The sequence below is a fragment of the Rousettus aegyptiacus genome, unplaced genomic scaffold, assembly GCF_014176215.1.
Source record: "Rousettus aegyptiacus isolate mRouAeg1 unplaced genomic scaffold, mRouAeg1.p scaffold_m13_p_3, whole genome shotgun sequence".
NCBI classification, from domain to species: Eukaryota; Metazoa; Chordata; class Mammalia; order Chiroptera; family Pteropodidae; genus Rousettus; species Rousettus aegyptiacus.
The window spans coordinates 9,968,663-9,992,314 of record NW_023416306.1 but is presented as its reverse complement, the minus strand read 5'-3'; the positions used below and the strand labels follow the sequence as shown (position 1 = coordinate 9,992,314).

The 23,652-nt window shown below is 45.0% G+C and overlaps 3 protein-coding genes across 3 annotated transcripts; all 3 read left to right on the top strand.

Annotated features, from left to right (window-relative positions):
• The first annotated feature begins 5,144 nt into the window (after positions 1-5,144).
• Positions 5,145-6,056, top strand: LOC107506618 (olfactory receptor 1G1-like). Its single transcript, XM_016137346.2, has one exon. The coding sequence runs from the start codon at positions 5,172-5,174 to the stop codon at positions 6,054-6,056; it is 885 nt and encodes a 294-aa protein (XP_015992832.2). The 5' UTR covers positions 5,145-5,171.
• Positions 6,057-16,952: 10,896 nt separating this feature from the next.
• On the top strand, positions 16,953-17,915 carry LOC107506617 (olfactory receptor 5C1). Its single transcript, XM_016137345.2, has one exon. It carries the CDS (start codon positions 16,953-16,955, stop codon positions 17,913-17,915), a length of 963 nt encoding a protein of 320 aa, XP_015992831.1.
• A 292-nt stretch (positions 17,916-18,207) lies between these two features.
• Positions 18,208-22,164, top strand: LOC107506616 (olfactory receptor 1K1). The gene is given in 4 exon segments (XM_036238600.1): positions 18,208-18,258; positions 18,424-18,497; positions 20,120-20,222; positions 21,208-22,164. Coding segments are annotated over 4 exon segments (1,185 nt in total).
• The last annotated feature ends 1,488 nt before the right edge of the window (positions 22,165-23,652 follow it).

Genomic DNA, 23,652 nt, shown 5'->3' with positions numbered 1-23,652 from the left:
AAGTATTTTCCTGAACTCAAGGAAAAAAGGACTTCTTAAATCAGAAACAAAAAAGCAACAAGAAATGGGACCCAGTAATGAATTCAATTCATTAAAATAAAAAATTTATAATAATTTTTTCGGTAGTATATGCACATTTTATGTTGTTTTCTGTATGTGCTATTTACTTAGCAAAGAACACTGTTTTAAAAGAGGAAAAAGGCAAACCACAAACAAAAAATATTTCTAGTATATATAATCAACAAAGGACTAGCTTCAAGGATATTTAAATAGTTTTATAAATTAGAATATAGCAGATAACTAAATGGAAAAATGAACATTTAAAAAAGTTATTTTAAAATTAGGAAATTAACATTTTTATTAAGTATATAAAAGATACTTGATCTCATTATTAATCACTGAAATAAAAAATCAAACCATCGGAAGACACCCTCTCAATACACACACACCAAAATGACTACAGTGAAAAAGGCTGTGTTAACAAGGCTGTGGTGTGCCAGAAATTGCTGGAAGAGCACAATTTGGTGCAATCTCTTTGAAAGTCAGTTTGACATTGTATACTGAAGGCGTGGCCATTCTAGAAGCCAGCAATTCCACCCCTAGATATGCACACAACACAAAGGAATGCATGTGCGTACCAAGAAACACATACAAGAATGGTCATCGCAACATTATTCCTAAGAGCCAAACAGCCAACTGTTCCTTCAACAATAAATTACACGAGTACATGTGATATTGTCATACAATGAAGCAACTCACAGCAATGGAAATGAACAAATGACCACTACAAATACCTACGTAGATGAATCTAAAAAAGTAAAATATTGAACAAGAGAAACCAAAGAATACACAATGTATGAATTTATTTACATAAAGTTCAAAAACAGGCTAAACTAAAATTAAATGTTACAAGGAAGACAGGGAATATTTTACTTTGAGGAGAGAAAAGTAATGATTAGCAGAACGCACAATAGAAGCTTGAGACCTGTGGGCAATCAATGTCCTGTTTCTAAATCGGGGTAGTGGTACATAAGCGATTGGTTCCCAATAATTCCTTGGGTGGTCAGTTTGTGCTTTGCACAGTTTTCTGTATGCGTTATACTCCATTATCTCATTTTTTAGAAATACGTGCAAAAAGTACTACTACCCACCAGAATATCTATATACATTTCTATCATACCAAAGCTCAAAGTAAATATTTTTTAAGTGAACTTACTTAGCAGAAACACGTGCTCTGAATTTACATGAGGCAATTAATAGAATGTATTAGTGGGACTAGGAATAAATATTCATTAATTCTGTTGTGAAAACATTATGTATTTGTTTATGGAGTGCTCTCCAGAAACTGCAGAGGAGTTGTACACAACATACACATAATCTGAAAACCAAAGGTTCTGAAATCTGAAATTCAGATTGGGTGACAAGAGTTTATAACAAGGGGCTATGACTTGCATAGGACAATAGTGAGCATGAATGCCCTTCAGCTCTACGCATTCACGTGAACAAAGCTAAAAAGAATCATGTTGAGCACTTCAGCCATTCACAGAAGACTACAAAAAATATATATAATTCCATTCACAGAAAAAAAAACAAAAAGGGACAAAGTCACAGACTACTGTACACAGTTTAGACACATACGCATATCGGTATGCAAACTGGGCCTGTTAGACTGAGGGCCAGGAAAGAATGAAGAGCATCAGCCCTCTCCAGATTGGTAGGTAGTGGGTTTAACAAGCAAAGGAACTTAAGTGGCTGGCCTTAGGCGCCAGGAGACCAGTAAGTTCTCCCCACCCTCGCGTCAATATCTTCAACTTTACATAGAGGCTTTAACTGGTTCGGACACATATAGGATCCAGATGGTCTCAACACCACGTTGCTCTCTTAAGACCATCTCCTTGAAAATGGTGGGAACAGAGGGGAGAAATTCCAGTCCAAGGCCAGGGGAGGGGAGAGGAGCCTCCGATTGCCCGGGTCTAGCTCTCAGGACAACCTGCCCTCATGTCCTCCCGGTGACCTCCCACAACAATGCCTGTGTGGCGAAACTACAAAGGAAAAGAAGAAAATGGTGGACAAGTGGTGGTTTCCTCTAAAGGAGGAGGAAGGTATGTGTTGAACAGAGGGGCACGCAGTGTCTAAGGGACTGATCCATATACTATTTAGGCTGAAGGGTGAGAGAATAAGCATTAATTTTATTACACTTGAAGCAGCACATATATACTTACTACACTCATTTGTGCATAAGCGATATTTACAACAAAAATAAATAAATTCAGAAATCTCACCCTGGGCCTATGTAGAGTTCACATACTATTCTTATCTCTGTTCTCTGCGTCATTGAAAATAATATTGCTACTTCTACATGACATTTGAAAGCAATGATTGTGTCCTCTCATCTATTCACCTTTATTTTTTACTTATTTTGGTAGTAAACTATTTCATTCTTGAGGGCTAGGCTTTAATTAGAACGTGAGAAATGGGCCCTATTGAGGGTTAGACTGGGGGGATGGATCCAAGCCACACGTCACCTAATGGCATAACCAGAATGCTCCCAAGGATCCCAACCCTGGTCATTTTGAATAAAATAATCTGGAACTAGGGGGCCAAGCCTAGAGGGAGAGGGGACAGGTGAGAGGTTGGACATCTGCCCCATCTTGTGTCTAACTAGGAGGTCTGGGAATGGCTCCCAGGAGACGCTGCCTGTGAAAAGTCAGCAGCTCCTCCTGGCTCCTGTGCCTGAGCTACCACTAAAGACCCGAGTCCTCAGTCTCAGCTGTTCCCACAGACAAGGAAGGGCTCTACAACTCCGGCCATGCCTTCTTGGGCAGACAATGTGACAGCAAACTCAGCCTTCCTCTTGGAGGTGTCACAGATGGAGGCTGGTCAGCATCTCCAGGTAAGAACTAAGGCATAGGGATGGGGAGAGAGAGCAGAGTCTACCAAAGGCTTACCTGTGCACATGTGTGGGCACAGACACACACATACTCACACAGCCCATAGAACAAACACACTCGCATACACACACACAGCCCAGCCCATAGAGATTCTTTCTTTTTCCTTTTTCGTTTCTCTCCTACATCCCTACCTGCCAGTTAGTTTCTGGTGCTTCTGATTACCATGATGGGCATCCACTTCTAGTGTTCATCACCTCCTTGATGGTCCAGACTGATGGCATTGTGCGGAATGGGTTTAGTAAACTTTAACTGCATGTAGAGGAGTTAATCAGACCACCTTCCCCAAAGTCCATCAGTAACGGGGCAGAGCACCACTTGTGCACTGACAAAGCATAAATCTCTCAGTCCCCTCAGGCAGACGTGGTTTTCGATTCACTCTCAAGCGCCAAACCAGGTGCCCACCAGTAATTAATCCTTCTACATCCACTTAAGGTCGCGGCCTTTCTTTTTCTTAAAATTTGAGCCAGCAAATAAGTATTAAGATAGATTTATTCCCATTATACAGTTAATAATGGAGGGCTCTGAGGAATAAGCGACTGGACCATGGTTACCTGTGGTTTCCAGATGCCAAAACAAATACTTTGCCATTGACAGTTTTGAGTAGTTATAATCTTTCAAAGGTAGTGCTGATGATAAAGATGATGACAACTTTTATAATGACATCTCACAATTCGCAAGCCCAACCTGCAGGCAGTGACCAGGACACAACAACAGAGAACCTTCATTTTATTAAAAACGACAATAAAAATAACAGATCATACTGTTGAGCACTTAATATGAGCCAGCTGATGTCTATATATTATATAATCATTTGCAAATCTAATTTAATCTTCATAATCACTCTATACAGTAAACTGTCTTATTATTTCATTTAAGCGGACATAGAAACTAAAGCCAAAAAAGGTCTTTCTCAAGGTAACATCAAGAGTAAGAGTGGGAAAATTCTGTCGAACTCCAGAACATGTATTGTATATTTAATCATGACACTAAATAAACGTGACATTAGCACATGCTGCCACTGACGGTTCCCTGCATTTATTCCTCCACGCTCTCCAGCAGGAGCCCTGGAATTTCTCGTCTTGATTGCACATCATGGTTGATGAAAAAGCTTCAACTGATTCCAGCATCTGTTCTCTTCAACAAGCCCATCAGGTAGGGTTGTTATCGATATGCGATAGACAATAAAGGAAGAGTCAGGGGGAGTAAACCATTCCCAAGATTAAAAGACACGTAAGGAACAGAGCTGTAAGCAGGTCGTCCAACGCTTTTCCATGACGTCGTGTGCCCCAGGGTCACATTTCATATCGACTGCTGACAATGACAATTGTATCACTCCCCCTAATAGTACCATATGTGTGATCTTAATTATAACTTCAACGACTCTCCGAAGCAGTTACACATGGTTACAAACTAGAAAGCAGAGATGCAAGTCAAGTAACTACCAAGGTCAGACTGAGAATAAGGAACAATGAATGGGTTCCCATCCCAACTCTATAATGCGAAAGCTAAGATATTTAAGAATAAACATTAACGGTGAGATTGATTGATGATTAAAATAAAAAAGTGTCCTTATGATAAAGTGCTTTTCAGTTTGTAATGTTCTCATAGCCACACTAACTCATTGGAATGATCTTCAATGACAAAAGGAGCCAGAGCACTCCCAGCCCACTTAGAGACCCCTAAATCTGAGCTGGCTCCTCTCTGCAGAAACCAGTCCTAATGCCGTCTCCCTCAATACACACACACACACACACACACTCACACACACACATAAAGAACAACTTGTTTTGCCCAGTAAATCCTAGTATACGCATGACTCCAAAATGAGCTCAATAATAAGATAATGAACTTAAGACTAAAGTTATTCTAAAGTTTTTTTTTTAAGAGAATTATTTTAAAGAGGTTCTAGCATGTGAATCCCACTTCAGTCTCATTTAGATAATCCATGAGAAACACTGGCTATATTACAGCAATCTAGAGCCCGAACTACATCTCCACTCTGAAGCATCATCATTGCCCACAGCCGTCATATGTGTACATGTCTGCAAACCAGACTTACAGCTTCTAGAGAAGCTCAATGACCTCTTCCAGGAATCGAGAAAAATAGACCAAAGTCTTTGGACTCTGAATATTTAGAGCCTATCTTTATTTAAGAAAAATCCTTCTCTAATTTCTCTGCCTTCAAAGGACATTAGAAACCACACCAGCATCTCTGACTTCATGCTCCTGGGCTTCTCTGAGCACCCAGAGCAGCAGCTGCTCTTGTTCGGGCTCTTCCTGGGCATGTACCTGGTCACCGTGTTGGGGAACCTGCTCATCATCCTGGCCATAGGTTCTGACCAGCACCTCCACACCCCCATGTACTTTTTCCTGGCCAACCTGTCCTTCGTTGATACCTGCTTTTCTAGCACCATTGTCCCCAAGCTGCTGGTGAACATCCAGACACAAGACTATACCATCTCCCACACTGGGTGCCTCGTGCAGATGTATTTCTTCATGGCATTGGCCCTGCTGGATGACTTCCTGCTGGCTGTAATGGCATATGACCGCTACGTGGCCATCTGTCTTCCTCTACACTACACCATGATCATGTGTCCCCAACGCTGTCTGCTGCTGGTCACTGTATCTTGGCTCTGTTCCCACCTCTTGGCCTTCTCACTCACTCTCCTGATGTCTCAGTTCTCTTTCTGTGCCTCCCATTCCATCCCACACTTCTTCTGTGATCTTCTCCCACTCCTCAGACTTGCCTGCTCAGACACCCATGCTTTTCAGATCATGATGTTTGCTGAGGCAGCCCTCTCAGGAGTGGTCCCCCTCATCTGTGTCCTAGTCTCTTATGCCCACATCATCCATACCATCCTCAGGGTCCCCTCTGCTGGGGCGAAGCACAAAGTCTTCTCTACCTGTGGCTCTCACCTGTCAGTGGTCACTCTCTTCTATGGAACTGTCTTTCTGGTGTATTTCCAGCCCTCATCCTCCTACTCAGCAGACACTGGAATGGTGGCATCTGTGATGTATACAATGGTGACCCCCATGCTGAACCCCTTTATCTACAGCCTGAGAAACAGGGACATGAAGGGGGCTTTATGCAGACTCTTTGGTTAGGGAAGATGTTCCACCCCATAAAAAGTAATACCCCAGAGTAGAAGCCCAGTCTCCCCAACATGCCTTCTTCCCTGAACATGGCCATTATGAATTTGAAAGCCTCACATTCAAAACAACCTAGATGCTTAGCTTTACATACAGACACACACAAAAAAATGAAGACTCTGACTCTGCAGGACTGGAATATAACAGGCCAAGGTCAGAGCTCCAGCATGAAGAGAGTGAGTGACCAGCAGCCCCTAAAAGGTACTTGATAGGTGTATATATATCCAAGTAGATTCAATCCAGAGAATACTAAAAATACCAGCAAACACTTCGAGAGGCAAACCCAACAGAAGCATGTTGTAGGATTATAAATTCTCCCCCAACAACAAGAAATGATGGCAAGACCAAGCAGATCAGGAGTTCAGTCTAGTCACTAGGCTTTTCAGGGACCAATTCTTTTGTCTTTATTATTATTATTATTATTAAATGTATTGGGGGTGGCATTGATTGATCAAAGTATATAGGTTTTCAGTGTACAATTAGATACTACATCATCCGTATATTGCACTATGTGAGTTTCTTCCAAGTCAGGGACTAATGCTGACCCTGCCTTGGAATAAATTTACTCACTTGTCTCAGCATTGAGAGTATGACACCAAGTCACCAAGTAGGCAGAATCTGCGTGTGGTCTGACAGGGCAACAATAGTCTAGAAAAGGATCCTTGGAGCAGAAAGATTAAGATATTTGTCTACTGTGACATATCTGGGATAAGATCTTTGTCTCTGGCAGGTGATTTTGTTTCTCATTTGTCAGTTATGATCACACTTTATTCTTTTTAAACTCTGTTTTATTTTTTCTCCAGCTGAGAACTCATTTATGTTACTACAGTAAATGTCTAAAGTATAAAGAAAAAAATTTTAGTATCTTCTTTAAAAAACCACTATAAATACTTTACACGAATTCATATGGCCCTTTTCTCTATAAATTGATCTTATATTGGTAAGATGCTGGTTTTTCATGTGGTCTGATAACACAAATGTTTTCCTATTACTATTATTAAATCTTTATAAACATGTTCATAATTAATATTATAGCAGAAGCAGGTGCCATATTTATATATAATCTTCCATTTTGGATAATTAAATTTTTAAAATTATTTTTACTATTATAAATAATAACACAACAAAAATTGTTGTGAATAAATCAACTATATAGATCTCCCTAGATCCTTAAAAATAAATGTTAAGGAATGGAATTGCTGGGTGGGACAATTTTCTGGCTCAGGATACATCTTGCCTAAAGCATTTACAATACAATTGATGACTTGCATTCTAGCTGACATTCTGTGAGAGTTCTCCTTTCTCTGCATCCTACCCATACTTTCTATTCTAATTTTTATAATTGCTGCAAATATAATAAGCAAAATATAGTACCTCTTTTTAAAATGTTTTTGCATACTAATGTTGTCTGTAAATAAATTTTGTTTATTCTTCTGCTCATTATTTATTCATGTCATTTGACTATTTTAAAGACTTGTATAAGTCCTTTCTATATTCAAATTTTAAACTTTACACATAGGGTGAAAACTTTGCCCTTCTTATCCATCTGTTTTCTTTTTGACTTTTTGACATATGTAAGTTTTCAATTTATAGATATGGAACCATTTAAAAAAAAAAATCTCCTTGTGACTCTCCTGTCAGCCTTATCATTAAAAAATCCTTCTCTGTGCAGAGTTTATATGATTAGTGAATTGTTTTTTCCTTTCAGTATGATGTTACTTTTTAATGTTTTATTGAAATATAATTCATATGCCATAAAACTCATCCTTTAAAAATACACAATTCGGTGGTGTTTAATAAACAATGTGTTCTTTTTTTTTTTTTACTGAAACAATATGTGACTTTTAGAATATCAAATATTAAAGTGATTCTCTCCCTCATATCTCTCATTTTTACAACAGTTTCTTCTCCATTTATTGTCACATAATTATTAAAAAAAAAATAGGATGCTGACTACATCTGAACTATTATTCACTCATGTATACCATATACGTTTCTCCCCAGGGCCTTTTATGTGAATGTTATTTTCCCCTCTGTGGCACCATCCTCTACTCTATGGCCACATCATCTGCAGAAAGTCCCTCTCATCCCAGTCCACTCTAGCCACCTGGGCATAATCTGTTTTTCTTGTGAGTTCCACTGTCACTTTCTCTATCCTCCCTATTCCTGCTCTTCTAAGATCAAGAATAACATAAAGATGTCCACTCCTGCCACTTCTATTCAACATTGTACTAGAGGTTCCAGCCAAAACAATTAAGTTAGAAAAGGAAGTAGAAGACACCCAGATTGTAAAGAAAGAAGTAAAATTATCTCTATTTGCAGATGACAGATGTTATATATTTAAAGATTCCTAAGAAATCCACCAAAAGAGAACTATTGGAATTAATAAACAATTCAGATTCAATGCAATCAATCCCCATCAAAATCTCAGCTGCCTTTTCTTGCAGAAAATGACAAGATGATCCTAAAATTCACATTGAATTGCAAGGCACCAAGAATAGCCAATACATTCTTGAAATAGAAGAGCAAAGTTGGAAGACTCACACTTCCAGATTTCAAAACGTAACTACAAAACCGTAATCAGTTAAGACAATGCAGCACTGGCACAAAGCTAGACAGATCAAAGGGATAGAACTGAGAGCCCACAAAGAAACCTTCCCGTTTCTGGTCAGTCCATGTTCAACAAGGCTTCCAGGACAATTCAATGGAGAAAAAGTAGTGTTTTCAACACACAGTGCTGGGACAACTGGATATCCAAATGCAAAAGAATGAAGTTGGATCTTTACCTTACACCACATACAAAAAATTAACTCAAAATGGATCGTAGGCATCAATGGAAAAATTAAAACTACACAACTCATAGAAGAAAGCATGGGAGTGAATCTTTATGACCTGGATTAAGCATTAGTTATGACACCAAAAGCACAAAGAAAATAAATGGATAAGTGGGCCTACATCAAAATTATAAAATTCTGTGCTTCAAAAGATACCATCAAGGGAGTAAATAGGCAACCCACTGAAAGGGAGAAAATACATGCAAATCATGTATATAAGATATTTGTATTAAGAATATATAAAGCTAAGCAGAGCCGTTCCTGGTTAGTACTTTGGATGGAAGACCACCTAGGAAGACCAAGTGCTAGAGGCATAAAAAATAAAAAAGTAAGGGATTGTAAACTGACAAGGTCCTTGCAATCTGTGAGGTCAACCAAGGGTTGCCTCGCCTAAAAAAAAAAGAATATATAAAAACTCTTACCATTCAAGTAGATGAGTAATCCAATTCAAAAATGGGCGAAGGATTTGAATTGACATTTCTCCAGATAAAAAATGCAAATGGCCAATTAGCCCATGAAAAACTTTCGACATCATTAGAGAAGTGCAAAATCAAAACCACATTGAGATACCACTTCGTTTTCATGAGGATGGTTATAATAAAAAAAATGTTGGCAAGAAATGAAAGGTGAACCCTCCCACGTTGGTGGTGAGATTGTAATATAATGCAGCCATTTTGGAAAACAGTTTGGCAGTTTCTCAAAAAGTTAAACGCAGAGTTACCATATGACCCAGGAATTCCATTCTTAAGTATATAACTAAGAAAACATAGGTCTACGCAAAAGCCAGAACATGAATATTCACAGTAGCACTATTCATAATAACCAAAGAATACAAATAACTGAGTAACCAAAAAAACAAACTGAAAAGCACACAATTGTTGAAAATTTTCTGCTAATTGGTATCAGTTCAGGTCTAACGATAAGCAAAAGTTGAAACATAATTGGCTATAGGAAAGATACATTAGGGAAAACTCTCTTGAAAGATAAAGGGGAATAGGAAAGTCACCAACACCCAAGACCATCCACATATATAAAGCATAATTCAGCTGCCACTGAGGAAAGGGACAGGAAACCCACCCCTTGGTCCACAAACTGGCCCCGCAACAAGGGGGGCAGAAAGAGACTGAAGAGAGTCGGGCCTCTCCAGATTGGGAGGTGGCAGGTTTAATTAGCAAATCAATTTACCGACCGGTCTTGTCAGCTGTGGCTGTAAGACGAGTAGTTCTCCGCACCTATCCACCAGAATTTTCAAGTTTGTAAAGAGGCTTTAATGAAGGTCGAACGTGTATAGCATCCATATAATCTCAACAACACGTTGCTCTCTCAAAGCTGCGTCCTTGAAAATGGCTCAGCTGTGGGAAGGGAGGGGAGAACTTCCGGTTCAAGGTCAGGGGAGGGGTGAGGAGCTCTGACTGCCTGGAGGCAACTCTCAGGTCAACTGGCGGTCAGGTTCTCCCCGTGACCTTCCCCAGCACTTCATCTCTCTTGATGAACTCTCAAGATCTTACACTACACGCCCCCCTTTTCCACAGCATGCCCTGAGGGGTCAGCAAGGGGTTTCACCAGCATGAAGGTGGCTCATTGGGCGGCCATCTGGCCTCGCTGGAGGCAATACCACAGCGGCACATGCAAGAGAACGCAGATTAAAATAATGATTTCCAAAACAAGTCACGATTTTCCACCAAAAGCCCCATAATCTGAACTACTGACTTATTAAATCACCTAGCCTGAGAATCAGACCACTGTATCATCAATTGACTTAAGCAAAGACAATGCCTTCCCAGACTCATCAGGTCTTGACACACAACAGTCTGGATCCGGGCACAGGTGCCTCCTGTTTTGAGGGATGGCTTTTCTCATTAGAGAGAAGTAAAGACAGGCTTCGCTGGCTATCATTCAAGGCTTGGCAGATGACTTTATTAAGGGCTTCTATGTGTGCTATAATGTCCTCCAGGGTTAGGCCGGTAGTGGGAACAAAGATAACGGCCAAATGATCCTACATGGAAAACAGAATGTGCCTCTCTGGCCTTGAGGAGAGGGATTTTTGTTCTCTTGGGGTAGATTCTCCCTTGTGCCCAGGGAAAACCCAGGCTGTAGCAACTCAACCATCCAGGTAGAAGCCACGGCCAAAGATCTATGCCATACAACTATCGGATCCCTTCACAGCTGCCCAACGTGTACCTGAGCAACACAACCCATCAGTGACAAAGCAACTGCTGTCCTTTAACATACCAGAATGACTACGCAGTTCTGGGGATATTCATCACATATCTCTGGTGCAGGAGAGTTGAGTTGGTTCTGTTTACAGTGACTTTTTTCTGTTCCCAGCACAGGGGAGTCCAGGTGTTCAAACGTCCATATCCTGGGATGAGCCACATGATCCCATCCTAAATCTGAGCGTAGCCACACACGGCTCTGGTGGTGGTATTTTTAGGATCCTTCTGGTCAGCGGTTCGATGAGCTTCCTGTGCATTTTGAGTGACAGGAGACTACCCTTGCCCAGTGTGACCGCTAGCATGCGCCAGAGGCCAGGTTTCTAGGTCAGTATTGGCAACATCGGATGAATTAAGAATACTATTCCCAGTCTTACTGGAGCATATTCCCACCCGACCCTCGATAGGAAGGGACGTTCTTAGCAGGACATGCAGTTCCTTCGTGAGAGGCCCTACCTTGAGGAGCCCTGTGTACACTGCTAGAAGCTGTTGTCTCTGGGGATATATCAGGTTTCTGCCCCCTTCCAGAGCTGGGACCAGAATCCTGGGGATTCTCTCTCTGCCACAGTGCCCAACCCATGCCTTCTAGAGTCACAGACACACTCTTACTTAAATGGTAGTGCTGCCTGGGAGATGCCCAGAGCTTGCATCTGCTTCCCGAGTATTTTGCTTTCTCAAAGAAGGCTTGCTGCTTTGGCCCCCAGTCCCACACGTGCACTTTCTGCACTAGATTACCATCGTCTCTCGCCTGGACTATGACCAGGCTCCTGACTGGTCTCTTCTCCAATCCCTTCTGCTCACAGCAGTCAGTGATCTTTTGGAAATGTAAATCTCGTCACGTCTCAGCCCTTCCTTAAAACTTTGGTAGCAACTCACCGCTTTGAAGATAAAAACAAACGCTTCGAAATGGCCTGTAAGCCTCCACTATCTGGCCTCTACGTACTTCTCTCGGCTCAGTCACACCTCTTTCTCCATCATTCTCAGAGCTCCAACCCCAATGGCCTTTTAATTCTTCAAATGTACCATTTGCATTCCCACCTCCAGGTCTTCACACATGCCATTACTCCTGCCTGAAACACCCTCTCCTGTGTTTTCATTTACTCAAGTCTGTCTCTTTCTCCCTATAAGATCCATGCAAAAAAAAAAAAAAAAAAAAAAAAAAAGGCTATTTGGTTCATTCCCATCTCTTGAGAAGTGGTTCTCAATCCTGGATGGACGTGCCAAGTGGTTTTCAACCTTGGGAGATTTAAAAATCACCTATGCCTAGGCCCATCCCCAAGAGGTCTGATTTAATTTCCTGAGCACTGACTCCATGCCTGGCCCTGGCCTCAAGCTGCTTCCAGTCTGCTGCAGCTTCAGACACAACCCTATGTTCCCTTGTCCGTGTTGGATTCATGCTCTGGTGTACACTGTATGTATCCTAGATACACAGAGGGCATGAGTGGCTCTGCCACAGAGGCAGGAAGGCTCGCTGCAGAGAGTGACACTTGAGCTGGTTCTGCAACAAAAGGAAGAGTTTTCCAAGCAAGGAAGTGGCTGGACCTCTAGGGCGGGCGAGAGGAGCAATGTGATGGGTTAGGAAAATTTGTGTTTGTGTAGAAGGTCATACAGCAATGTGAAAATGTCAAGACTCGAAGAATGGGTGGGGAAAGTGAGACAAAGGGACCTCTCTCATCAAGTAGCATGGCTGTCTTCCCACACAGCGCCTAGGGACCCACTCAGCCAAACTTTTCCAACCTCCCCAGGCACCGAGGAGTGAGTCATCCCTGGCGTTCCCCTGCCACTAGCTGTCACAGAGTCCCCAAAGGATGTGGAGAGTCTCCTTGGAGTCCCAGACAGTAGAGAGGGAAGGAGGAGTCAGGAGGAAAACAGAAAGAGGCTCAAGAAGCGTACATGTCCCCTTGTTCCTACCTCTGGGGTGGGGCATGTCCCTGCTACCTGCTCCTGCCATCCTCACCTCAAAGGCTGACCAAAGCTGCTCTGCCAGAGGAACTCCTCGCTGACCTTCATCGTCTGGGTATGTCCGAACAACCCAATAACCACACACCATCACGGTGACAGCAGCCGGTGTCTGTGTGCTGGGGAGGAATGAGCTAAGAAATGGAAATGGGAAAGCCACGTATTGAAAAATGCCAGGAAGCCAGCCTCACCAGACTTGCACGTGTTCATAAGTAGAGTGGGGGTTGGAGAGAGAGGACAAATCAAAACAAAGGTATCAGCAGAGAAAAAGGGAGTAGCAGGAAGAGGCTAAGAAAATGCTCCAGAAAGCTAGAACCCTAAGAAGTCAGGGCTGGAAGCGCTGTCCAATCCGACCTAGTGTCTTGCTATTCAAAGCATGGTTCCCCAGCAGCATCAGCAGCATCTGGGAGTCTGTTAGAAATACAGAACCTCAGGCCCCTCCCCAGTCCTTCTGAGATAGAATCTGCATTAAACAAGATCCTTAGGTGATCTCCATGCGCATGAGAGATTGAGAAGTTCTGCTGCTTGGGGTGTCAAATCAAGCCGAGTGTCAGAATCACCTGGAGCTTTTTTTTTTTTCAAGTACAGATTGTGGAGCCCTGCTCTACATCAACTAACTCAGAATCTGTGGGCACTGGCGCATGGCCATGTATGTTTCTAACAAAGCTTCACCAATAATTCTAAAGACAGAAGTCCACAGAGTAGACTGTGAACCATTAATCTGGCCCAATCTGCTCAACCTAAAGATGAGAGGCCTGAGGCAAGCCATGGCAACCATAAACTTGGTGATATATTAAGACACCTAATTAAAGTCTCCGCTTAGTGACAAAGTGAATTGGATTTAGAGCCAGATCTGAGTTGAAGCTCCAATTCCATCCCTTCAAAGCTCTATATCTTGCGGCAAATGTCCTTCCTTCTTGGGAACTCAGTTTTCTCACCTTCAAGGAAAGACACCCTGGAATGTCAGAATTATTCCTCATGGGCAGTAAGGCAACAGAGAGAAATGAATAGAGAATGAACCCTATGTTTTGTGCACACGCACACACACACACTGCATGATAGCTACTTAACTAAAGTTGTGCCCCAAATCAAAAGCGATTCAAAAGCTCTGAATTCTCATTATTCCCATTTTACAGATGGAGAAGTGGGGAGGTGCTCAAAGAAGCTCCCTTCCTCTTTGTGAAGGTGAGTAGTGTTTGCTTTCCATGTGGACAAACAAGAAACACACAGGGGGTTGCCACCAACTAGGTTCTGGACGCAGAGTCTCAGCCAGTCAGCTGACTTCATTCATGGAGAACATGCAGTTGGATGGAGCTGGAACCCCACACTTCACCCCTAGAGGCTGTCTAATCTCCACCAGTGACTCCACCAAGGAAGAGAGGAAGAGCCCTAAAATTCTGTATCCCTAAGGACAGGGGGAAGAATTAGGTATGGTCCCAAATATTTGATTAGGCGAGGGAGACAAATACTTACGTCATTATAAAACAATGGAGTTGGGCTATAATACACAGCCCAGCGAGCAGGGCTCCAGCCTGAAAGCTTTGGATGGTTGAATATTCAGAGAGATTCCTTGGGGAAAAAAATCACCCTTGAACTGAGTCTTAGAAGGTAAGAAGGATTGACTCTGGATATGGGGATGGGCAAAGGGGATGAAACCCTCTGAGATGCCCTAGGTCCCTTTAGCTGGAACCCCATCTCTGGTTGGAAAAACCAGCAGTATGTTTTACATACACAGACATAAAAATACATACTATTGTTTTTTGTTTTTCATCAATCTGTATATTTTTTCCTGCAAATTATGTTTTTATCTCAGTATGTTTTTGAGACTTCTCCACATTGATACGTATCAGTTGAATCCATTTCCGTTTAACTCCCATGAGCCGACCAATAAACATCTGGGCTTGGCTAATGTTTGGCCATTACAGACAGTCCAGGAGTGTGTGCACACTTGTGCTTGCCTCCTTGTGGGTATGTGTGAGAGTTTTCAAAAGTAAACACTCAGAAGTGGAATTACTAGGTGTTATCAACTGGTCGTGGCCCCCACGCAAATTCATGTGTTGAAACCCTGCCACCGAAGTAATAGTATTTGGAAATGGGGACTTTGGGAGATAGATTTACATGAGGTCATGAGGGTCGGATCCTCATGACGAGATCTGTGCTCTTAATAGAGACCAGACAGCTTGCTCTCTGTTTCTGCCATGTGAGGATAGAGTAAGAAGGCAGACATCGGCAAGTCAGAAGGGGGGGGGGGGCACCTTCACAAGAACCCAACTGTGCTGGAACCCTGATCTCAGACTTCCCAGCCTCCAGAAGTACGAGAAATGTCTGTTGTTTAAGCCACCCAGCCTACGGTACTTTGCTATAGCAGTCCAGGCAGATTGAGACCCTAGGGTGTGCACAGTTGGGGACAGTAACTGCCAAATTGTCCTCCAAATGTCCCAATTTACATTCCTACCAGCTCGACCTCACCAGCATGAGATACTGTCAAATATTTTCATGCCAGCTGTGGCTTTGTAAGAAGACCCTCATCATCCTCACCAGACACAGTGGGTCCCAAACACCTAAACTTCTCTTTAAGGAAGGGGAAAGAGCAAGTACTCAGCTGCAGGCCCTGTGCTGCATGCCTGTTGCCTCTTAGAATCCTTCAACAGAAGGGTTTCCTACCTTACAATGGAAAAGCAGGCTCAGAGAGGTGAACTGACTTGCCTGAAGTTACACACCATAAAGTGGTGGACCCAGGCTCAAAACCGCGTCTGCATAGCGCTAGTACTCACACTCTTCACTGTTTCATACATTCGGCTAATATTCATTGAGCACTGATGACATACCAGACCCTGGAAGTGTAAAAATGGATTGCGGGGTCCTTCTTAGTATATGGTAGTATTCGATAAATGTTTGTGGAATGAATATTGAAGCAAGGAGCTCCAAGCCCTCAGGAGAAATGGACACATAAAAACTATGTGCAACAGAATGATGAAGGGCAGAGAGATGTAAGCAGGGCACGAAAAGGGGGAAGCCGAGTTTTCTTCGAGAAATCATTTCTGTCAAACACATAAAAAGGAAATGGGTCCTACCTAGGTAGAGGGACCCAGTGTAAAAGCAGCATTGCATTTCCTGGTAATTCCACTATTTTCGACCACCTTAAAGTTGATTCCTTCCAGTACTGAGGCAAGGCATCTAGCTCAATTCAATTTAATTCACCAAACCTTCCCTAAATGCCCACCGTGTGCCAGGCCCTGTGTGAAATGCTTTACATGCATCACATCATCTCATTGAAACTTGGCAGCTTTTTTTTTTTTTTTTCTCATTACACAGATGAGAAAATCGAAGTTCAGAGGAGTGAGGAGTCTGGCCCAAGAATACTTTCAAATCTCTTCTTTCCATTCCTTCCTACCTCCAGCCACTGCTGCTCTCTCCTTTCCTGGGTCTTTCTCCAGTGGAAAGATGTCCTCCCAGCAAAACTCAAGACCCATGGGAGTTCCCCTTTAGCTCAGGAGACTCTTCCTGCCCAGATACTATCATTCCATTCAGCGTTCACGTAACAAATATTTATTGAGCACCTACGACGTGCCAGGCAATGTTCTCAGAACTGTGGATACAAAAGTGAATGAGACACATGACTCCTGCCTTTTTGAAGGGTAAGTTGTACTCATGTCTCGGAGTTAGAAACGAAGGTTCCAAGATGTCACGTGGCTTGTCCGAGGTCACACAGCAATTTTGTTACATAGTTAAGACCGAAACCCAAGTCTACTTGACTCCCAGTACAGCGCTTTCTCCTCCGCGCCAGTCATGACCTTTCTCTCTCTCCCCTTTGCTTTGCCTCTCCGCAGGCTCTGTCCAGCAGGATGACTATAGAGAACTTCACCTGGGCCAGGGTGGCCCCTGCTGAATTCATCCTCTTGGGCATCACAGATCGCTGGGACCTGCGCCTGACCCTCTTCCTGATCTTCCTGCCCATCTACCTGGTGAGCCTGCTGGGAAACGTGGGCATGGCGCTGCTGATCCGCGTGGACTCCCGGCTCCACACACCTATGTACTTCTTCCTGGCCAACCTCTCCCTGCTGGATGCTTGCTATTCCTCAGCCATCGGCCCCAAGATGCTGGTGGACCTGCTGTTGCCCCATGCCACCATCCCGTACGCAGCCTGTGCCCTCCAGATGTTTTTGTTTGCTGGGCTGGCCGATGCGGAGTGTTGCCTGTTGGCAGCCATGGCCTATGACCGCTATGTGGCCATTGGAAACCCTCTTCTTTACACAACGGCCATGTCGCGGCGCCTGTGCCTGGCCTTGCTGGGCTTGTCTTGCCTGGGCGGGGCGCTGAGCGCCTTTGTCCACACGACCTTCACCTTCCGCCTGAGCTTCTGCGGCTCCCGCGAAATCAACAGCTTCTTCTGCGACATCCCCCCGCTGCTGGCCATCTCATGCAGCGACACCAGCCTCAACGAGCTCCTCCTCTTTGCCGTGTGCGGCTTCATCCAGACAGCCACCGTGCTGGCCATCGTCGTGTCTTACGGTTTCATTGCTGGGGCTGTGTTCCGCATGCGCTCCGCGGAGGGCCGCCGGCGAGCAGCTTCTACCTGTGGCTCCCACCTCATGGCCGTGGCCATGCTGTATGGGACCCTCATTTTCATGTACCTGCGTCCCAGCTCCAGCTACGCCCTGGACACCGACAAGATGGCATCCGTGTTTTACACCCTCGTCATCCCAGCTCTCAACCCGCTCATTTACAGCCTCCGCAACACGGAGGTCAAGGCGGCTCTCAGAAGGACCTGGAGCCGGTTCTGCTGTCCCGGGCGGGGACACCAGTGAGAAGCTGGGAGAGGCTATTTAGGACTGACTGTGAAGAGATGAATGAGGAGGACACTTCCTCACCCTTGGCATTGTGGGTAAAGGTAGATGTTCCTCTGGCTTCAGTGTCTCTTGTCATTATTTGAGGGACTAGAAAGGGGGAGAAAAGGAAGCTTGCGGAATGGAGTCAGGAACCTGGGGGCCATCTAGGGCTAGAACTAGAACCGGAGCCAAGGTCAGGTTCATGCTGCTATGGAGCTGCCTTGGGTCCCCAACATTTGAAAGCTGCTACATGTTACCAGCTACCGTAACAATGGTTAATGTGCCGCTGTACTTGTATGAGGCCAAGTCTAAGAAAAACGAGGTAAGAGCTAGTTTGGTTATAAGTGTTTCTAGATTCTTGTGAGTCTACACCTGCTCTCCTTGATCCCAAGAGATCATATTCAGAACCCACTCATGCCAAAGATTGGGACTGACCCCGGTGAGGCTAATATCCTTCCCTATTAGTCTATGTCTTGCAACTCTCTAGGAGATGGCTGAACAGTTTCAGAGCATAGATGAGCTCAAATACCAACAGCTGGGTCAGGATTTGGCCAAGGTTAGGTTAGTTCAGGCATATGATAAAGGTCAGGAAAGGGTCATAATTAAGGTTATGGTTAGGGTTCAGGTTATGGCTATGACTAGGGTCCGGGTTAGGGTAGAGCCAGGGTCGGGTTTAGAATTTAAAAGCAATCTGGGAAACGTGGGTTGATTTTAATTAGTAGTAGATTTGGGATACATCTAGGAGTCAGAGATTGGATAGATTTGAGCTCTTATTAGAAGTATCTTAGAGTTAGTGTGCAGGACTAATTGAGATCGGAGTTCAGGTGTCGTTTTTATTGTTGAATTAAATTTGAGTTAGAGTTAGTTTGTATTAGAGCTCTGTTAGGTTTAAGTTACGTTGGTGTGTGGATTATGTTTGTGATGATTTTAAATTAAGTCAGTCTAGTTATTAATACAGTTAGCTGAGTTCCGAACTAGATGAGAGGCAGGCATAAGATACAGCTGCACAGTCAGACACGCCCTCGAGCTCATGGACCCATTTCATTGTGCAGAGACAGGATCGCTGTCTCCACAACCAGGCATACAAACCTGCAAACACACACACGCACATAATCATAGTCACACACACACAGTTACACAGACATACATATTGCCACCGTCACCAGAGGCACAATTCCTTCCATACTCCTATTCTTCCTACAGGAAGCCAGTAACAGCTGAGGAGATAGGTGGGTTGACCCCAGAAACTGCTGCCGTAGACCCTGGGCTCCCCAGCTCCCAGTCACTCTACTTGGGGTTCAGCAGTCAGCCTGACATTTCTCTCTGGCCTGCACATGACAGAGACTAGGTAGCAGCAGCTTCACCACTTATGGGGACCCCGAATGTCCCCTGAGTTGGAGATGGCACCAACTACTTTCCGCCATCAAAATGAGCCCCAGAGAGGAAGGATAACAAGCCCCAGAGCAGAGCTGCCTCCTTCCCCAGGGGTGAGGGCCAGGGGAAGGGGGTGCTGCCTCCAGAGAAAAGCTAAAGTGCTCCCAAGGCCCCCAAACCCATAAGTGTGGCCGATAGGTCCCCAGACTCTCCAGTGACAGGCTACACCTGGTCCTTAATGCTGTTTTTCTCCTGCGAGGTGGAGAGGCCACAGGGTACACTTGGGGCCAGGGGCCAGGCTGGAGAGTGTGCAGATCTGTCTTTCTGTGTGAGATTGTGAGAGTGAGTCACACGTGTGCATGTGAGAGCGTGTACTGTGATTGTGCATCACCATCACTGTACTATGATGTTGTGGGGGGGGCAGTGTGTATAAGAACATGCCCTAGGGTGACACATCTCTGCTGTTGACCCATCACAAGCCTATGTGAATGTGAAGGTGGGAGGCTGTGGGCCCCCAAGGCCATGTACGAAGGTGTGCCTGTGTGTCCAGTGAGGGGATCGGGTGTGACTGGTGTGCATGGACAGGCGCTGGGAGACTACTCACCCTGACTAGGTGATCAATGAAAGCGTGACGTGCACGGCAGGTCCCAGCAGCTGTCATGGCGCTACGAGGCTCCACAAACAGGGATTCGTGAATGATCATCACCCGCTGACCTCAAGGCTGTTTTGTGATTGCATTTCACCATCTGAGTGCGTGTGTGATGGTCTGGGTCTGAGGATCTCGTGGTTATGCTTGTCGGCTTCCTCAGGTGTGAATGTGGGGGCTGCGTCCACATTTCTATACATGACCGATTATGCCTGCGTCTCTGCGGAGACCAGTTTGAGGCTGCACAGGTTTGCATGCCCACACAGGTGTGTTCGCGATTATGTGCGAATGTTTCTGCAAGCAGCTCAGGGTATTTGAATGTTCATTTGGGACCAATCCGGACACAGGTCAGAGCAGATCCAATTGCTAGAAGCCATTTTACCAGCAGGCCTCCCCACTCCATCCTACCTTCTCACCCCGACCCGCTTTTCCTCCGGGGCTGGAAGTTTCAGAGAAGATTCTCCTTCCTCACGCTCGATTGATATTTGGGTTTCACATAGAATCCTAGGTTCGAAACCTTTTCTTCCTTCAGAATTTGAAGATATGGCTCGGCTGTTGATGCAGAACACCTGAGGGCAGTCTGGTTCTCTGGACGTCATGAGCCCCTTGCCCCAGGCGCTCTCAGGACGTACAGGGTTTTTCTCCTGATCCTCAATGTTCCCAAACGCCATGATTGGAGGCTAAGTGTTACGGATTCATATTCATTTCAATATAAACTTGTGTGCCCTTCTGATTTGGAATTTGTATTTCTCTAACGTGTTCCTCTTTTCCATCTTGTTTTTGGTTTTTCCCACCCATACTTTTCTGAAATACATGTCCATTGGTCAGATCTCTTACCTGCTGTTTTGATCCTCTCTCTGTTTTATCTTTTCTTCCAAATTTTGTTCCTTCTCTGGTTCACATCCTGCGTGATACCTTTTATTCTGTTGCTTAAAATCACAAAGTATCAAAGTTGGAAGTAGCCCTGAAGATCACCGGGTTCAGCTCCCTTATTTTACAGATGGGGAACCCAAGGCCCAGAGAGGAAGAAGTTTCGGGAAGGTGCAATGACTTGCCCACAGTCCCGCATGTGTATAGCAGCAGGGCTACCTGACTTCACAACCATGATTTTCCTCACAGTCGGAAAGACTTGAACAATCTAGTCACTCTTCATTCTTTTTCTTAGGCCGTGGGGAGATGACCCATTGGTAAAAAGGAACCCCTGGGGTTCCAGGTAAGGAACCAGATTGGCCGTGGATGCTGCCATGAGAGTCTTCAGAGGGAGCCCTACTCATCCTACTGGGACTGACGACAAGTCCTAGTCAACAGTTGTCTTTCTTTGCACTAATCTCGGTCCTGTACGTGGCAGGCATCCTGGGTAATGGACTCACTATGGCCACCATCTGGCCAGTCCAGCCCTTCATGTGCCCATTACTTCCTCCTGGCCAGCTGTCCTTTGCTGGCCTCTGCTTTACCTCTGTCACTGTACCCAAGATGTTAGCCAACTCGTTGGGTCACGCCTGCTCCACCTCCCTAGCTGGCTGCCCGACCCGGATGTACTTTTTTGCCTTGGGTGTAACCGATGGCTGTCTTCTGGCTGCCATCACCCACGACCGCTACGTGGCCATCCGGCACCCCCTCCACTATGCTGCAAGGATGTCCCAGGCTGTGTGCACAGCCCTCGTGGGGACTGCATGCCAGGTGTCCTATGTTCACTCCCTTACACATGTCCTACTTGTGGCCCACCTGTCCTTCTGTGCCTTCCATCAAGTGCTCCACCTCTCCTGTGACCACCGGCCTCTCTTAAGGCTCTCGCGCTCTGACACTCGCCACATCCGGCTGCTCGTCTTCACCGAGGGTGCTGCAGTCGTGGTCCCTCCCTTCCTGCTCATTCTGGCCTCCTACGGGGCCGTCGCAGCTGCGGTGCTCCGGCTGCCCTCAGCCTCTGGGAGGCTCTGGGCTGTCTCCACCTGTGGCTCCCACCTGGCCTTGGCGGGCCTCTTCCATGGGACAGTCATTACAGTATACTTACAACCTACACCCTGGTATGAAGCAGAGCGGGTCCATGTGGCCACTGTCGTGTACGCTGTCGTCACGCTCATGCTAAACCCTGTCATCTGCAGCCTCCCGAATTACGATGTTCAGGGAGCACTCCGAGCCCTTTCTACTGGGTGAAGGCTCTCAGCCGGTGACTCCTGGGGCCTGGACAGACTGCGTCACCCACAGTGACATTTCGTGACTGTGAGCACCGGTTCTGTGTTTTTTCCAAAATCATGACAGTAGCTCTCACTTTCTGAGCACCTACCTCAAAGCAGATCTTTGCCCAATCTTCTTTGATTCCCACAACCAGATATATAGACATTATGACCCAGTTTTAGAGGCAAGGAAACTGGGGTTCGAAGAGAAGAACTGCCTCTCTCAGTTTACATAGTTCTTGGGTGGCAAAACCTGGGTCCTTCTCGTCACACCATGTCCTCTTCAACAGTCTCGCCCAGGCATTTATGGAACATTCTACCACTTTCTGAGGACGTAAAGCTCTATGGGAGGTTGTGCAACCCCCAGGTCTCGCTTCCTGGGGACTGACCTTTTATTTCTTGTCGCATCACCATGTATTCTCAAATAAACTGACTTCTCGACTGTCTGGGACAGGGACAAAAGTTCACACACCTATGTGTCGAGGGCTGACTTCTCCCATGAAGCAAGTTTGTCACTCTGGACATCTGAGATAAATAAATGATAGTATTTTTATGCTAATAAGTGCTTAGAGGGTGTCCATTTTTCTCACTCTTTGTTCTTGTACTTGTTTGCCACAATGCCACCTGTTGAGCTCAAGCCAGAAGGAACACACAGTGGGTCTGAACTGTAAATGAATTAACTGAACCAAATAAAGCAAGGCAGAGAAGCAGAGAGGGGCGCACAGGTATTAGGGGCAGATGGGAGAGGTGTTTTTTAAGTTTTATCATATGCCGGCACCTCGTTTATTTTTACCCACAAAAAGCATGGGTGTTTTTATGGCCAATTTATGAATGAGGAACCTGAGGCTCAAATGGTGAGTTAGTTGGTACCAGAGCCAGAACAAGCCTGTTTGCTACCCAAGTGATATTTTAACCGGGCCCCTTAGAATCCAGTCCCGGGTTTGGGGGTCTCAGTGGAAGAACTCACAAGAAGAAACCCCAGACTCGGACAGGTGCACTGGCTCAGGCGAGGACACATTTTGGGGTCTGAAAGGCCTTCACGATGTGCCCAAATTTTTACCAGATTTATGAAGTAGAAGCTTTTAGGTCCCTGATTCTCCAAGAAATTTGCACCCACTTCCTCATCGCCCCCTACCCCACCTGGCCTTCCAGCGGACCTAGAGCTCGGTTAGCCACGGGGCCTGTCCAGCTCCCACTGGTTGAGCCTGCACCACCTGGACCTAGAGTGGCCATACTACGCTCTTTAGACCTAAAAGAGACTTAAAGGGCTTTAGACTAGTAGCTTCAGCAAAAAACAAACAAACAAACAAACAACTTTTTTCCCTAACAAAATCTTGCACAGAAACATAATACATAAAACAGAAGAAAACAAGCAGTACAGGGCAGGTGAGATGAGGGTCAAAGGCCTGGAGCCCACCTTCTCAGCCTCGCCGGTGCTGCGCCCCGCAGCTCTGAGGGGCCCTGACCGAATCCAACCCCTCGTTTGATACATTGGGAAAATGAGGCCCAGAGCGGTTAAGGG